Consider the following 18,151-nt stretch of genomic DNA (forward strand, 5'->3'; position numbering starts at 1 on the left):
CCTTAGGGAATGTGATGTCTTCAACTCTCCTCACTCGAGAACTCTAGGCCAGGAGCAGCCCTGACCCAGGAAACAAAGGGCTGATCCTGAAACTTGGACCATGAGGTCCTCTGGCTGCTGCAAAAGAATCCCTGAAGTCTCTGCTGGGCTTCCTCTCTGTCCTTAGTGGATGCTGGGGACAGGACATCACATTCCCTGCATCACAACACTGGGACTTTGACCAGACGCCCTGGTGGGACGAGGGTGGGGGGTCGGCCTCCAGTGAATGAGAGATTTGAAAAAGTCTTGAGCATGCTCCCCCGCCCTCTCCTTCCAAGGGCTGGCAGCACGGGGCGTCTCCCACGGTGGGAACGGCTCCGGGTACAGCGCGCTGGCTGCAAAGCACAAGTGTGCTCTCTGCCCCTTCGCTGGGTTTGCTTTTCTGGCCAATAATTCCCCTAAGACTACGCTTACCAACTCTGACCCTGTAACATCCAGACAGCTCGGCGGCTAAGAGTAGACCACAGGGTCAGACAGATCCCAGTTCTGCTCCTTGGGAGCTTGGACAGATCCCTTTCCCATCTCAAAGCCCCGGCTACCTCTTCTATAACAAGGGGAGTAAGCCACATCCACTCGAAGATTACTGTGAAGGTGCAAGAAGAGCCTAGGCAGGGTGCTCGCACCTCATACATGGTTAATTACGGTAGCTACTCTGCTGAGAACAAGGACAGATGGAGAGCTGGACCACAGGGTCCCCCCACCTCCACCCAGCGGCCCACTGTCACTGGGCCCCACGATGACAGCAGGACCATCAGAGACTTACTTCCGGCCACAGTGTGCCAGGAAGCCCCATTGACGGTGCCGTCCTCCTTCTGGAAGTCCTCCGTGTGGCACACCCTCCTCCTGGCGTCCGTCATGAGGCGGTGCGTGGAGGCGTAGGAGTAGGCCAGCCAGCGGAAGACGTGGTCGTCGGGCGTGGGGGTATGCTCCTGGGTCTTCCACAGGGACCTCACCATGTCGTAGGGGTAGGCCACCACCAGCTCGCCCCCCTGCAGGTTGCCACCCAGCACGAAGGGGATTTTCTCCATCCAGGCTATGACCGCCCTGGTCTCCACGGCCACCTGTGAACACGCCCATTTAGCACATTTGAGAAATAAGAGCAGAAGGAAACTGCCTTCTCTCCTGAGCTTTCCAAACAGGGACATAGTTGGAAAAGCAGTCATTTTTTGGCATCATCGGAGCAAAATTTAGAACCTCAAAATTTGTCTAGGGAAAACTGGCCATTGTGGAAGTAATGGATAAAAAGAGAAATTTCTTATTGGAGGAATACTCCAGTTAGTACACAAAGAGGGGATGACAGAATTAAAGGATCAGCACTTGGCAACTTCACTGAATTCATGGGTCAGTCAATGAATTAATGTTCATCAACGACTCGATGGACATGAGTTTGAGTAAGTTCCGGGGGCTGGTGATGGACAGGGAAGCCGGGCGTGCTGCAGTCCACGGGGTCGCAAATAGTCAGACACGACTGAGCGACTGAAGTGAAGTGAATGGTAACAAACAGCATAGAGAGAGGGAAGCAAACACAATTCTCTCCTGATGAAAGAACACACACCTAAAAATCCATCCACCCTGCGTGTGAGGAAGCCTCTAGTGCAGGGGTCAGCACTTCTTCTATTAAGGGCCAGATAGGAAATATTTTAGGCTTTGAGGGCCCTGAAGTTCTTGTTGCAACTACTCAAGTCTGCCAGAAGCAAGTATTCAACTCTACCCCTGGAGCAGTGTGGTACCTTGGACAACACCCAGATGATGACCATGGCTGTGTTCCAGTGAAACACCATACAGAAACAGGCCTGGGCGGGATGAGACCTACGTTACCAACCCCTCTCTAGTCTACATGGCTGAGTGGTCTGAATCTCACTGCTAACTTATAAGAAACACAGAGAAATATGCTACATTACATCACGAGAATACAGTTAGCAGCATCCAGACAGTAGAAAATGCTAGAAGACAATCTAGTTGCTTATATTATGGCTGTTACAAGATAAACAACAATAGAATTACAAGAAAAAAGGGAGAAAGTGATACAGGAGAAAAGTACAGTTTAAAGAAGGGTTGAAAGGCTTATAAACTAATCAGAATGAATGGGTTTTAATTAGATCCCAGTTAAAACAGACTATAAGAGAGAGCAATGGAAAATGATTATAGGAGAAATGCAAACACTGATTGGATATTTTATAATACTAAGAGATAGTTTATTTTGATATGATAATAGTAATTTATGGCTTTAAAAGAGAGTCAGATCTTTTAAGGATACTTAATGAAATATTTACAGATGAAATGACATGATGTCTGGAATTTTCTTCAATAGTCTTGGGGAGGAGGAGAAAGTGACTGAATATGTAGACGAAATGTGAATTTATATGTGTTCATGTTGAGATGGGTACATGGATGGGATTCTCTACAGCTCCCTCTCTAGTTTTGTATGCTGAACTTTTTATGCCTAAAAATTTAAAAGAAAAAAGGAAGGAAAGAGGGTGAATGGCAGGAAGGGAAGGAAGGAAGGAGAGAAGAAAGCAAGGAAACAAAAGCTAAAACTGGAAAACTTGATATGGTCAAATACTGATCAATGAATCAAATATTTGTCATAAGTTACTGATATCTCTGAAGATAATTCCAGTAGAAAAAAAAACTAATAATGGAAAAGAAATAAACATTGGAAATGGTCTAACTGTGCTGTATAGCAAATTGATTAAGGAATGAAAGTAACCTGAAGGATTCATTAAGCTTTGTTTTTATTCCTAAACACATCAGGGCCTTGAGTTGGATGAAGCATAGAATTCAGCTCACAATGCAGGATCATTATGGATCCATGTTTCGTCCTCTTCTTTCATATTTTGATATAATAAACACCTGTGAACCTACCATCCATCCCAATGGTCAGCTTTTATTGACCGTTTCTGCACACATCTGTGATTCCCATCCTCCTGCTTCTCACTCAGAGGTAATCACTATACCCTAAACAACATGATTCTGAGTCTCTTTTGTTTAACTCCATACATGTATGCATAAGGGTTCGATCCCTGGGTCAGGGAAGATCCCCTGGAGGAGGAAATGGCAACCCACTCCAGTATTCTTGCCTGGAAAATCCCATGGACAGAGGAGCCTGGTGGGCTACAGTCCATGGGGTCGCGGAGAGCTGAACATGACTGAGCGAATGCGCATGCACACACATATGTATTACTTGGCTTTATTTTCTTTTGATCTAAAAAAAGGGTGGGTAACATACTGTTGTCTTCTGTAAATTTCCCCTCTTAACATGTTTGTAAGACTAATCTGTGTTGCATAAAGTTATATTGTTCAGTCTTTTCACTTCAATATGAAGGTTTCAATCATTTATCTGTTCTTGTTATGACGGGCATGTAGAAAATTTTCTGGGTGTGCTGCAGTGAACAGCGCTGCTCTTAACGTGCGCCATCTTCCGGTGGGCTGCGCGAAGATATGCTTAGTCGCTCAGTCAAGTCCGACTCTGTGACCCACGGACTGCTCTGTCCGTGGGGACTCGCCAGGCAAGAATACTGCAGTGGGTTACCACGCCCTCCTCCAAGGGGTCTTCCCAACCCGAGGATCGAGTCCAGATCTCCTATACCTGTGCCGAAATTTATATTGCATAAATGGCCACAAGTATAGCTGCAGTCATAGATACATACATATTTCACTTTACAAAATAATCAAGTTATTTTCCAAAGTTACTGTGCTAATTTAAGCTCTCACTATGAGTAAGAGATTCACTGTCCTGTATCTTCCCCAACGCTTGGCTACTGTTAATTTTCCCAATCAATGGATATCAAATGTTCTCTTATCTGCACTTCCTTAGCATTAGTAATGCCGAACATCTTTCTTTGTTTTCTGACCATATGTTTCCTCCTCCATGAATTGCCTCTGCGTATCTTTTACCCATTTTTCTGTTGTTTCTATTTTTCTCATTTGTTTTTCTTTATTCTTTTAAAAATTCTAGTTTTTTTCCAATTAAATAATTTTCAAATAACACCTCAGTTTTTAATTCGCTCTTATGATAGTTTTGAAAATCTTCTGATGAATGGGCTTCCTTATTTTGATGTAGTTGCATTTACCAATTTTTTACAATAAATGCCATTTAAAACTGTTCTCCTCACCCTGAAGAATCATTGTAAATGTTAAATTTTATCAAATGCTTCTTTCTGCAGACAAATTATTGGTTTTTTCTATCATGTCATTGATTTCTGCTCTTTTTAATCAAAATCTTTCTACATTTTAGGGGGTTTCTTCTGTTACTCTTTTGCTTACTTCTTAAGTTAGTTGATGTTCAATCGTTCTTCTTTTGACATGTAATCATTCAAAAGTATAAATTTCTGAAAGCATTTTTTGCTGTTCTCCACAAATTTTGAAGCTCCAATACTTTGGCCACCTGATGCGAACAGCTGACTCAATGGAAAAGACCCTGATGCTGGGAAAGACTGAAGGCTAAAGGAGAAGAGGGCAGCAGAGATGGTTGGATGGCATCACCGACTCAATACTTATGAGTTTGAGCAAACTCCGGAAGATGGTGAAGGACAGGGAAGCCTGGTGTGCTGCTGTCCATGGGGTTGCAAAGAGTCAGACACAACTGAGGGACTGAACAACAGCCACCGATTTTGATATTTAGTGTTCTCATTATCATTAATTTCTACTTATTTTTAGTTGCCAATGTGAAGTTTTTCTTTGACCCATTACTGAGAAGTTTATTTTTTTTTTAATTTTCTAAATACTTAGAGATCTTTTCATACTGTCTGCTAGTTTAATTGTATGGTGGTGAAAGAGTCATAGTCTGCCTGGCTCTCATTTTCTGAACTTTGCTGAGGTTTCCTTTATAGGCCAGAGTGCCATCAATTTTCGAAAATGCTCCAGGGATTATTTAGAACAATAAATACTCCTCCTACTTGTAGAATTCTTACAGTTTCCTATGTCAAGGTTGTTAATTGTTATTCAAATCTCTATCTATCTCAGGGAGTCTGGTGGGCTAGAGTCCACAAAGAATCGGACACAACTGAAGGGACAACGCTTCCATCATCATCACTTTGTCTATCACACCTGTCCATAACTGAGAAAGGTGTTGGTGATGGCAGGGTTGTGAGATTCTCCCTGTGTTTCTAAAGAACAAGCTCAAAAACTAAATTCTGATCTTAATGCAAAGACTGAAATTCATGGACTTCCCATCACTGTGCTAAAATAATCTTCTCTTAGCACCTCAAGGCTAAGAAAGCTGGCAACCATGCTCCGATTTTGGTCCAAGGGTTCCCAAATTATAACATCACTTGAATCCTCAGCTTTGCCAGATGTCACTAGTGTGTTAGCTTAAAAAAGAAAACTTCTAGGATGGAATTAGCACGTGAGAAAGGATTCAGAAGACTTAGAGGGTCCAAGTCCTTTATCCCCCATAAGCCGTCCTTGGGCATCCTAACTAAACCATTACGTACTTCCCTGTCTGTCCCCATCATTTGCTTCTTGAGAGACCGGATGACACCATCCTGCGCAACACTGAATGAGGCAACCAGGCTGGCTCTCCTCCAGGAAGTGGTACCCACGTGTGATGTGAACTGGAGCTCTGACAAAGAACTGGAGAGCTGCCTTCTATCTATCCATCATTTCTCCCTTGATTCCTCAAGAACAGAAGACAATTAATAATTATTTTTGAGACTTCAAATGTGCTTGCCTAAAATATAGCATTCACCAGCCTTCACTTTGGTGCACTGATATCATGTTTTGACTAAATCGTGGCCAATAAGATTTAAACAAAGTATTATGTAGGAAATCTAGGAATGCCTCTTAAAGTTCATTGACTTATCTGCTGCTGCTGCTAAGTCACTTCAGTCGTGTCCAACTCTGTGCGAGCCCATAGATGGCAGCCCACCAGGCTCCACCGTCCCTGGGATTCTCCAGGCAAGACTGGAGTGGGTTGACTTATCTGAGAGGAGGACTTTTTTTTTCAACCTTTTCTCTACTCTTCCTCTGAAGGCATGACAGCTGAGGTTCCATGATGGAACTGCCATGTTGGATTATGACCTTGAGAATGAAAGTCCAACTGCTAACATGTGGAAGAAGAAAGACGACTTCTGGGTTCCTGATGATCACGGGGCTCCCATTTGCCTGGCCCTAAACCATTTGCCCCCAGGGTCCTTTTATGTGAAAAAAGAAAAAAAAAAAGTCTACCTCGTTGTTGTTGTTCAGTTGCTATGTCATGTCTAACTCTTTGTGATCCAATGGACTGTAAGATGCCCACCTTCCCTGTCCTTCACCATCTCCCAGAGTTTGTTCAAACCCATGTCCATTGAGTCAGTGATGCCATTCAACCATCTCATCCTCTGTCATCCCCTTCTCTTCCTGCCCTCAATCTTTAACAGCATCAGGGGCTTTTCCAACGTGTCAGCTCTTTGCATCAGGTAGCCAAAGTATTGGAGCTTCAGCTTCAGTGTCAGTCCTTCCAATGAATATTCAGGGTTGATTTCCTTTAGAGTTGACTGGTTTGATCTCCTTGTAGTCCAAGGGATTCAAGACTCTTCTCCAGCGCCACAGGTTGAAAGCATCAATTCTTCAGCACTCAGCTTTCTTTATGGTCCAATTCTCACATGCTTACATGACTACTGGAAAAGCCATAGCTTGGACTATGTGGACCTTCGTCGGCAAAGTGATGTCTCTGCTTTTTAATATGCTGTCTAGTTTTGTCATAGCTTTTCTTCCAAGGAGCAAGTGTCTTTTAATTTCATAGCTGCAGTCACCATCAGCAATGATTTTGGAGTCCAAGAAAATAAAGTCTGTCACTGTTTCCACTTTTTCCCTTCCTAATTGCCATGAAGTGATAGGACTGAATGCCATGATCTTCAGTTCAGTTCAGTTCAGTCACTCAGTCATGTCTGACTCTGCGACCCCATGGACTGTAGTATGCCAGGCCTCTTGTCCATCATCAACTCCCAGAGTTTACTCAAACTCATGCCCACTGAGTCGGTGATGCCATCCAACCATTTCATCCTCTCTTATCCCCTTCTCCTCCTGCCTTCAACCCTTCCCAGCATCAGGGTCTTTTCCAATGAGTCAGTTCTTCACATCAGGTAGCCAAAGTATTGGAGTTTCAGCCTCAGCATCAGTCCTTCCAATGAATATTCAGAACTGATTTCCCTTAGGGTAGACTGGCCATGATCTTAGTGCTTTGAATTTGAGTTTTAAGCCAGTTTTTTCACTTTCCTCTTCCACCTTCATCAACAGGCTCTTTAGTTCCTCTTCATTTTCTTTCATTAGAGTGGTATCATCTGTGTATCTGAGGTTGTTGATATTTCTACCTCTTTAAGCTACTTTTTCTGTTGGTATAGCCAAACCTAATACTCACGTATATAGCAATCAAGGCAGACCTTTTTAAAGAGCATATAGGGCCAAAGACTAAGGGTAGAAGAGAATTTACAGTGAGTAGAGGAGACAGTAAGAGGCATGGGAAATTTTGTGAAGATTATTTATTCTATAAAATACTACTTGCTAACTAGACCTAAGAAATTTGGGGGAAATATTTCCCATCCAAATGCATTTTTCTTTCCAAAGAAGCACCATGAGTAATAAATCCATAGGGATTCATGAAATAAAAATAAGATATCTCAAGCAATCAGTGAGGTCTAAGGACAATGTCACTGAAATTTCACAGCACTGCCAAACGTAAGGATAATAATGACATTAATGAACATGCACAATTCAAGTGAAGGGTTTTTCTATTTTTTGAAAGTACTGCAAAGGAATCTAATTAAATGACTTCTCTTCTGGGAAGAATCTCCTCACATTTCAATTTAATAGGTAGTTATTATCTAGCACACTTCCCTAGTTTTGGAGAAGACCTGAAAGGAAAAAAATGATTTTGTCTTGTTCTTAAATGCTACATCCTCTGCCAGCAGCAGTGGGTGTTTACTTTGGCCTCCTCTGCTTTACAGATGATGGGGTATTTTTACTCACCGTGGCATTTTCAGACAGAAACCACTCAGGGATGGCGATATAGTGATTGGGAACTTTCCTTGGGATGTTCTGTCGGTCCTCTGCCTCCCAGAGCAGCGTGTTTAAGTCAGGAAAGTTGTTGTTGATGTCAATTCCGTCATGGGTCCAACGGCCCAGGGACCAGCCTCCCAGCTCGGAACCCTGGGAGAAAATTCAGAATGTGAGGGACCCACAGACCTCTGGATTCTCCTGTCTCTCACACACAAGACCACTCCATCTCTATCTCCATCTGGGGTATGCCTCGAAGCCTCCAAACACCCTCTGACATAAAGATGACATCCAAGGGAGACTATTTGGCTAATAATCTGTTAATGTTTGGTGGGTAATGGATAATGTAGTCATTATTATTCTTATTCCCACTCTATGTAGTCATTATTATTCCCACTCCGAAGAGGGAATGTACAGAGTCACCCTGCCACAGAGCAGTCCTCAGAAAAGACTTAGTTCTCTCCTGCCTCCTCTGCCATCACCTCTTCTACACTGGTTGAATGAAACTCCAAGTAGTAATAAGTTTAAGACTCTGTCACTGCAAAAATCAAGAGCTGCCATATTAATATGTTCACCTGGCAATTCTGGCTCATGATTTAGCAACACAAATCTCTAACCATTTGCACCAATAAACACAAGCAAAAATCTGCACTGTAAATATGTATTTGATGGGTACCATTGTTTGAAGTATAGTTTGCCATTTTATTCCCAGATACTGTGATATATAATTATGAATACATGATACAACATTATACTAACTCTACACAATTGTGTAATCTCTACACAATTCTATACATATATATGTTCCATATATAACTATAACCTATAAATTCTATGTTATAACCAGAACATAAAATATAAACCATGTATCAGGGTAATAAAAAGAGCTGTCCTCAGAAAACTGATGAGAGGATTTATAGGTGATCATCAAGGCTAGAATGTGCTTCGATTAAGTGTTCAATCAATGTTAGGTGTTATTATTATTCTGTCCTGTTGGTCCCACTGTATATATAACAACATTTTTTTTCGCATCCTTTTATTCAGTCTGTCAGTGTGTTCACCTTTCAGGGTCCCCATAATGCTCAATCAGTGCAATGCATCTTTCATTAACCTTGTGGGTTCCCCCGTCTCAGCAGAAAGACACTGGAAAAGAAAGCTGGTGATGTGGAATTCAGGTCAACTCCTGGCTCAGTGCATTTTGTGTGTGTGTGTGTGTGTGTGTGTGTGCAGGGGGGCAGCTGCTGTACTGGGGGAGGGAAGCCATCCATTACCCCCTCGTAGGCCTTCTCGTAGCCGTCGGGGTTCAGGGAGGGGAGTATGTGGATCCGGGTCTCCTCCACCAGGCGGATGATGCGCAAGTTCCCCGCCAAGTACTCCTGGCACAGAAACTGCATCAGCAAAAGCATCAGCTCCCGGCCCAGCACCTCGTTGCCGTGGGCCCCCGCGATGTAGTGGAACTCGGGCTCACCTTTACTCAAAGATGGGAAAAAACAGGCGATCATATCGGATGCTTACAGCAACACAGTCCTCAGCACACTGTATTAGGAAAGAAATCTCTGCATAACAGAAATGTGCAATTTTATCTCTTCTTGCACATCAACTTGCACATCTTCTTGCACATAACTTGCACATCAAGTTATATGAGTACAATTTTTATTAGTTCCCAGAGAGGTATATGAGAAAATGTGTAGAAAAACCTTAGATGGTAACAGCCAAAAAGTAAGACTGTTTATTCTTATTTGGCAAGAATAGACAAAATAACACAGGGTTTAGGGTTTAAAAGTTACAAATTAAACACAAATCGTAGCAATTATTTGGGGAGGTAATTCTTTTTCTTAAAAGGACTTTGTATTTAATTTTATAAAGATACCAAGATGGACAAATGCAATCAGAAAACAGTGTCATGGGAAGGCTGCAATGACACGGTTTTGTAAAGGGGGGCTGTCTTTGACCTTGTTCTTTTCAAAGCTCAGCTTTTTCACTGTTGGATTTATCATTGCTGGGCGTGAGCTGACAGCACTCCTGCCTCCCTCACTGGTCAAGCTACTGCTTTGGAGGAAATGTGACTTTACCCACAGATAAAGCCCTCACCCTTTAAAAGACATTCCTGAGAGAAACTCCTGGAATACTGATGAACATTCAAGTCAAGAGAATCAGACAAATCTCTACATTAAATCCATTTCCAGCAGACTTCTAAAGGGTTCACAATTTTAGCAAAAAGAAAAATCTCTCACCCATCCCCACTCCCACCCTACATCACCTAACCTGTAGGAGAACAGTTTTGGGAGGGATTAAATGAGAGGTGGTTAAAAACAGGAAATGCTTGAAAATAGGATGGAAATTTAAAAGAAGATTAAGGGAACCACCTCTAACTCCAACCCTTAACGACCAGAGAATCCAGAATTTTCTCCAGAAAAAGGAGTCTGTCTTAAGCATCTCAGTCATTTTCCTTTTTGGTTAGTGTGACTGGTCTCAGAGAAGAACAGAATTAAGTGTGGTCCATTTGGAGAAAAGTCGGGTACTTTTAGCTTAAATAATTTGACAGCCTACATCATACAATGTGGGGTGAAAGTGAAAGTGTTAGTCACTTAGTCGTGTGTGACTCTTTGCGATCCCATGGACTGTAACCCACCAGACTCCTTTGTCCATGGAATTCTCTAGGCAAGAATACTGGAGTGGGTTGTCACTCCCTTCTCCAGAGAATCTTCCCGACCCAGGGATCTAACCTGGGTCTCCTGCATTGCAGGTAGACTCTTTATAGCCCGAGCCACGAGGTAAGCCCCAAAGTGAAAGTGTTAATCACTCAGTGGTGTCTGACTCTTCGCAACCCCATGGACTGTAGCATCCCAGGCTCCTCTGTCCATGGAATTCTCCAGGCAAGAGTATACTACACAGAACCAAATTTGGCAGAACCTGTCTGTGAGAGTGGGGGCGTGGCCAGCTCCCGCCCTGTTTCATGAATGTTCTCAGAGTGACCTTTGCCTCGTTCTTTAAGAAAACACCAGACACAAAGGGCCAGGGCACTGCAGACGAGCAGCCTCACCAACTTCGTGCTCCCCAGGGTGGTCGGAGATCTCCACGGCGTACAGTTTCAGGCCCTGGTGGCTCTTGCCAATGTTGTAAATCCTCGTGATGTTGGGGCACATTTCATTCACGACCTTCATCAACTGCAAAATAAGATGGATTCACAGCTCTGAGCCATGATGGCCATGCACCGAAGCGGGCAGAGCTCTCAAGGAGACAGCCCCCTCCCACGGCCCCCTGCACACTCCCACCCTCCCACACACCAGTGCTCTGGAATGTTCCCCTTCTGCTTCCTCTGCCCTGTCTCCCAGCACCTCTGGCTTGTGTTTATCACCTCCCTGAGTTACGGTATCACCTCCCTGGGTGGTGGTATCACCTCCCTTGGTGGCTTCATTACCTAAAGACTGAGCCTTTTCTCTCTATGGTCGTGGTGGTGGTGGTTTAGTCCCCAAGTCCTGTCCGACTCTTTTCAACCCCACGGACTGTAACCTGCCAGGTTCCTCTGACCATGGGATTTCCCGGGCAAGAATCCTGGAGTGGGCAGCCACAGCCTAGCCTAAATAAGTATTTATTACTGAATATCATTTTTTCTTATACTTTAATGAGCGCTTATGACGTCAGGCTGCTCTGCCCTCCCGGAGCCCATAGTGCGGCAGCAGACAGAGTCGGACCATCGCCGCTTCACTGGTGCCAATTAAGGGGCACGAGGTAATGGGAGCAATGCCGTGAGAGGGTGGGGGACACAGGCTTCCATGGAAAAGCCAAATAGACACACGGCGTTTCCTGAATTTTGCTTTGATAGTTGAGCTCGACAGACAAGCTCCCATAGGAGGGGATGAGGGTCTAATCACAGGGGCGAAGAACAGAGGCACATCCACCAGAGGCTGCCGTGCCTCCATCTCTGAGCGGGTACCTGTGGGTGAGCTGGTAAGTCGCCCTGACTGTGTGAAACCTCTGTGCCATCCCCAAGGGAAAGAAGCTCTGATTCAAAGGACATTCCTGCTTCCCCGTGGTGGCATCAGGAGGGTACACGAGTGTTACAGACCAAGAGGGAAGCTCGGGTGCCTTGCAAGCAGTGAGCAAGGGCATCCCAGCCTGGGCGTGTACCTACCAGGGAGAACTCCATCCTTGATCAAGCTGAGCAGGAGCTGGGCTAGCGGTGATAGAGCAAGGGCACGGCTCACAGAGGGGCAGTGTGGGCCTGGACGAACTTGATGCATCTTTCAAATCAGCCAAATGATCTATAGTCCGTCCTGGTAAATAGTACCTAAACAAGTCTTCTGCAAACGTTATAGTAGGTTGAAAGCTATGAGAACTGGAAAATTGGTATCAGGTAGAACTTCTATCGGAGTTGTAGTGACATCATACCAGGTTTGCCTGTCTTGCATTCTGCAATTTCTTTGCAATTCTTGCAATCTCCTTGCATTTCTTGCCTTTCCTGCATTCTGCACTGATGTGTGGAGGGCAGTCATGGGGCATTGGGGGGCATCCCTAAAGGAATGGAGGATTCATTGCTGCTGGAGCTTGGTTCTCATAACACACCTACAAGGTGTTACCATTCAGCCCTGGTCAGGCATTCAAGGTCTAATTTTCTCACTGCTCCTGCGAGGGGGAAACATGCTTTGATTTATGATAACCCACTTTGTGTTATAACATCTAGGTGAGAGAAAGAGAAAGACGACTGTATAGGACTGTTCTCCAACCATGGCAGAGATGGAAACCCACCATCCACGGAGAAACCACATGCAAGCAAGGTTGATGTAGCTTCACATCTCTCACTGTGAGGAATACACACCACGGGGCTGAAGTGGAGCCACAGAGGAGTAGCACCAAGTTTTAATAAGAGACTCGGTACTGATGTCATTAGTCACAGCAAGTTCTATTTCTCTACTGAGTCTTACCATGACAAACACCAGTGAAGTAGATAATCAAAGGGGCCTGAACCCATTCTACAGATGTGGAGACTGAGGCTCAGAGAGACCGTTGAGGGGTTTTCCCAAGGTCACCCACCTAGAACCAGGTGGAGCCAGGGCTTTGGACTCGTGGGTTCTTATCTGTTCACGCTGTCATTGTTGTTGTTCAGTCCCCCAGTCCTGTCCAACTCTTTGTGACCCCTTGCACTGCAGCATGCCAGGCTTCCCTGTCCTCCACCATCTTCCAGAGCTTGCTCAAACTCATGTCCATTGAAGTTAGTGATGCCATCCAACCATCTTGTCCTCTGTCATTCCCTTCTCCTCCCGCCTTCAATCTTTCCCAGCATCAGACTCTTTTCCAGTGAGTTGGTTCTTCGCATCAGGCCAATGTACTGGAGCTTCAACTTCAGCATCAGTCCTTCAAATGGATATTCAGGGTTGATTTCCTTTAGGATCAACTAGTTGGATCTCCTTGCAATCCAAATGTCTCTCAAGAGTCTTCTCCAACACCACAGTTCAAAAGCATCAATTCTTTGGTGCTCAGCCTTCTTCACATCCAACTCTCACATCCATACATGACCACTGGAAAAACCATAGCTTTGACCATATGGATTTTTGTTGGCAAAGTAATGTCTCTTCTTTTTAATACACTGTCTAGGTTGGCCATTGCTTTTCTTCCAAGAAGCAAGTGTCTTTTAATTTCATGGCTGCAGTCACCATCCATAGTGATTCTGGAACCCAAATAAATAAAGTCTGTCACTGTTTCCATTGTTTCCTCATCTATTTACCATGAAATGATGGGACCGGATGCCATGATCTTTTTGAATGTTGAGTTTATGCCAGCTTTTTCATTCTCCTCTTTCACCTTCATCAAGAGGCTCTTCAGTTCCTCTTTGCTTTCTGCCATTAGGGTGGTGTCATCTGCATATCTGAGGTTATTGATACTTCTCCCAGCAATCTTGATACCAGTTTGTGCTTCATCTAGTTCAGCATTTCACATGATGTACTCTGCATATAAGTTAAATAAGCAGGGTGACAATATACAGCCTTGACGTACTCCTTTTCCTATTTGGAACCAGTCTGTTGTCCATGTCCGGTTCTAACTGTTGCTTCTTGACCTGCATACAGGTTTCTCAGGAGACAGGTCAGGTGGTCTGGTATTTCTATCTCTTTAAGAATGTTCCACAGTTTATTGTGATCCACACAGTCAGAGTCTTTAGCATAGTCAATGAAGCAGAGTAGATATTTTTCTGGAACTGTCTTGCTTTTTCAGTGATCCAGCAGATGTTGGCAATTTGATCTCTCATCCCTCTGTCTTTTCTAAATCCAACTTGAACATCTTAAATTTCTCAGTTCATGTGCTGTTGAAGCCTAGCTTGGAGGATTTTGAGCATTACTTTGCTAGCACTCTGTTCATGAAGGTGTAGTAAAGCGATCAAAATCAGCTCTGCCACCTCTTCTGTCTACTTTATAAGGGGCTGTTCTGGAGGATGGCCCCAGCACAAGAGCTATCAGATTGGGTCTCGCATACCTGTCCCTGCTGACCGCAGAGACATTCTCTGCTTCCAGTGTGGACCTCCCCAAATCCCGGCCAGCCGGTGGTCCTCTGTCCTGCGTTCAGATCAATGACCGGTTCTGCAGACACAGAGCCACCCGGCCCACCCTTACCTAAGTGATCAGCACAGAGCCTGGCTGTCATTTAATGGCTACCCTCCTTCCTGTTTCAAAGAGCTGCCTGAAAACTGGGCCTCCCTGTGCTGGAGATGACGACCTTGACAGTGAAAAAAAAAAAAAAGACAAACAGCATCTTCCCTTGGATGAGCAGTCAGCCAAGAACACGGCATCTCAGGATGGGATGACTCTCGACCATGAGTCATCAGAGTCACCTCTTCATCCTCCACCCACCACTGCAGTAATTTTATACCAGTCAGGTTTTCCTCTCGGTGTTGTGATATCACAAGTATCTTTTCCACACACAGGAATGAGAATACGGGCATTTGGAGACTCCCTTTAGGGAGAGTGAGTGAAAGTCGCTCATTGTGCCCGACTCTGTGCAACCCCATGGACTGTAGCCCACCAGGCTCCTCTGTCCATGGGATTCTCCAGGCAAGAATACAGGAGTGGGTTGCCATTTCCTTCTTCAGGGGATCTTCCCAACGCAGGGATCGAACCCAGCTCTCCTGCATTGCAGGCAGATTCGTCACCATCTGAGCCACCAAGCCTGGTGGGCCCCTGCAGTGCCAGGAAGCGTTTCTCTGAGGGCCACAGGCACCATCTAAGACTCAACTGGTGATCCATCTTGTTTATTCCCAAAAAGAGTCAAAAAGGACATCCTGGAGTTTGAGTCTTACTGGTAAATGTTTGGGTCTTAAAGTTTAAAGTGAAAGAGACAGAATTTTCTTGATGGCCTTAAAAGCATGCAACCTCAACAAGGGTGGCATCACCCCAAAGGAAGTGAAAATTGGTTCTCCGGGGGCTAAAAATCTTAGCTCTTACAAGCTTTATGACCCTCCAAAGTGCAATCTTACCCAACAAAATCTTATTCCTTAGTTTTTAATATAATGGGTAATCAGGAAAAGTGTCTACAAAGGGCCAGTAGGGAAACATCATCCTCGAGAGAAGTGGGTTTTGTAAGATGCTCAGTGTCCTCAAGACTGTTTCCTCATCTCTGAATAGATCACATCCTGGGACTGACTGAATCCCCCGCCTCCGTTGCTTCCCTCTGATCCTGAAGGAGACAGAAGAAAGAGCCCCTTTCCTGGTGATTCAGTGTCTAGGGATACGTCAGAGGAAATTTTCACAAAGAGCATAAGTTACATGTATGATGACACTGGTCGTAGCATGTTTCATCCTCTCTCACTCTTCATTACAAGCGGGGTGCGATCCCGAAGCTCCAGAGCAGGAAGGTAGCTGAGAAAACCCTGATTCACCCTGCAGCATTGCAGGGACAATTACAAAGCCAGCATGAGACATGGCTAATGATCCCACATGATGTGAGGCAGTCTGGGCAAAGTGGTTAACCATCCTCTGATCAAAATCGCATGAATTCTGTGAACACAGAAACACAAACCCTGGAGAGAAATGGAGTGGGGATGAAAGCCACGGGTTCATGGAGGATTAACCTTGAGACTTTGGATTTGTATTTGATATGGATCCAATGTTGTTTATCCAATGGATTTAAAAAACAAACAAAGAAACGAGAAGAGAAAAAGTTCTCTTCTATCATCTTAACTCATTTGCTGTATCCGGATCAAGTGAAAAGGAGTTCCAAAGTGAGGGAGAGGAAGAGAGCCGAGGTAGGAAGTGTCCCGTGGGCGCGAAGCTGGGCTGGTCTGCGTCTGCAAGCCTGTGGGCCTGCCCTGGCTTGCTGCCACCATCGCCACCCCCACGGTCAAGAGCTCAGCGGTCCCACAGCCTGCTGCCCAGGACCAGCCTTAGCTCCCTGGAAATCAAAACCACTAGCTGGCTGCCTCCCAACCCAGGTCTCTCCTTTCTACTGCCTCACACCCTCCTTATCAGCCAACTGACCAGAACTTTCTGAGCATTTGGGCCTTGACAGCACCAAGCCTCCAACCAAAGTCAAATCTTTTTTTTTTTTTTAATTGGAGGCTAATTACTTTACAATACTGCAGTGGTTTTACCCACACATTGACATGAATCAGCCACGGGTGTACATGTGTTCCCCAAAGCTTTACCCCAAACCACTACTTTTCCTCCCATTACGTACGGTCTCCCAGTCCCTGGGAAGCACACCAGACCCGGCTCTCTCCCCGTCTCATTGAGGAACCCTAGAACTTGCCAGCCCCCCTCCGAAACACCTCCCCACCCCATCTTCTTCAGGCCCAGCAGGTTCCCCTCCTGCCACAGGGCCAGAGTTCACCAGCCTACTGTCCATGGAGCTTTCATATGGATCTCCCCAAAGCCAACTCTGCTCCCAGAAACAGCCTCCTGTTTCTCAGACTCAGGACCAGAGCCTCTCCCAGCACTGCCAGCTGTCCCAGAAACCAAAAGAGGGTTGGTGGGGTGCCAACCCTCCCACCTCCACGGTCCTGCTCCCCTGTCCTCGATGCTCGGGCCCCCCTCCTTCTGTCTCTTCCTGCCACAGGCCCTAGACCACAGCTGACCTCACCTGCAACCCCATCCCTTCCCAACCACGGCCAACTACGCCAGCCACCTCTCCCTCCTGTCCCCCAAAAATGTCCCTGCAACAACAACGAATCCAGCACACTTTATGGATTTAAGATGATTGAGTGTCTGCCCTCACGGTCCCAAATGAAGGTGAAAGGTAAATGTCCATGCAGACACAGAGATGACTAAGTGATTATAAATGGTTACACGAGGTGTGAAGTCCTTTCAGTGCTCAGAACAATTAACTCACTCTGCCTCACAATATCAGTGTTTGCATGACTGCCTCCAGCCTCCGCATCCCCTCTCCCCCTCCAGCCCCCCAGGGGCCCTCTTGTGGGGAGCACAGTGTCTTATAAGCCAGTGCTCTAGAAAGAATTACATTCTCATGATTTTCCCCTCCAATGCAACAGCTGTTCTGTTTTCTCTTTTCAATCCCTGCTCCTGTGTCTGCTTCTCATTTTTATGTTTTTTGTAAATGTCTCTCTGAGTACTGGTATAAACTAACACTGTCCCCCCGCTTGAAGTAGAAAGATTTCTGCAGTCGTTCAGCAGACTCCATACAGGGTATTGCTAAAAGTGCTGGCTTCTCTCCCATCCCCAGGAGCCAGGAATCCAAATGGCAAGCCACTTCTGGCCTGAACACTTCGGGATTGATAGATGCCCCCCCCACCAGGACAGTTTCCAGTTGTGGGGTCCGGGGACCTCGGAGTGGTCACCCACTGTCCCCTGCAGGGGTCGGTTGCCTTCCCAGGTTCCTCTTAGCTCTGATATCTACCAAATGATGGGGACCAGAGTCCCTAGGGTAATGAAGCACATCCATTAGCTCTTTCATATGAGAAGAGCCCTCATTCTCCACGTGGGACGACTGTTTAAAGATACCAGACTCTCTGTGCAGTGAGCTCGTTTTACAATGCATTTAGATAGGTTGCTTTTGACATTAACTGTACCAGGTGAGTTGATATTTGCCTAATTTCTGGACACAAAGATGTCCTGAGATGCCCACTGAGCAAAGCTGAGAAACGCTTCATAAAATGGAAGGGTGAGCGGAGTCACATCAACACCCAAAGATGGAG

The 18,151-nt window shown here is 45.3% G+C and overlaps 1 protein-coding gene across 1 annotated transcript in view; it reads right to left on the reverse strand.

The window, feature by feature from the left end:
* CPXM2 (carboxypeptidase X, M14 family member 2) overlaps positions 1-18,151 on the reverse strand; it is a 135,598-nt gene that overhangs the window by 13,223 nt on the left and 104,224 nt on the right. The window contains exons 8-11 of the mRNA XM_065923497.1: positions 11,057-11,180; positions 9,285-9,481; positions 7,987-8,166; positions 803-1,100 (exon numbers count right to left, since the gene is read on the reverse strand). Of these exons, the coding sequence (XP_065779569.1) occupies positions 803-1,100; positions 7,987-8,166; positions 9,285-9,481; positions 11,057-11,180 (799 nt within the window). The remainder of the gene's footprint in view (positions 1-802; positions 1,101-7,986; positions 8,167-9,284; positions 9,482-11,056; positions 11,181-18,151) is intronic.

Source organism: Muntiacus reevesi, chromosome 2 (genome assembly GCF_963930625.1).
Source record: "Muntiacus reevesi chromosome 2, mMunRee1.1, whole genome shotgun sequence".
NCBI classification, from domain to species: Eukaryota; Metazoa; Chordata; class Mammalia; order Artiodactyla; family Cervidae; genus Muntiacus; species Muntiacus reevesi.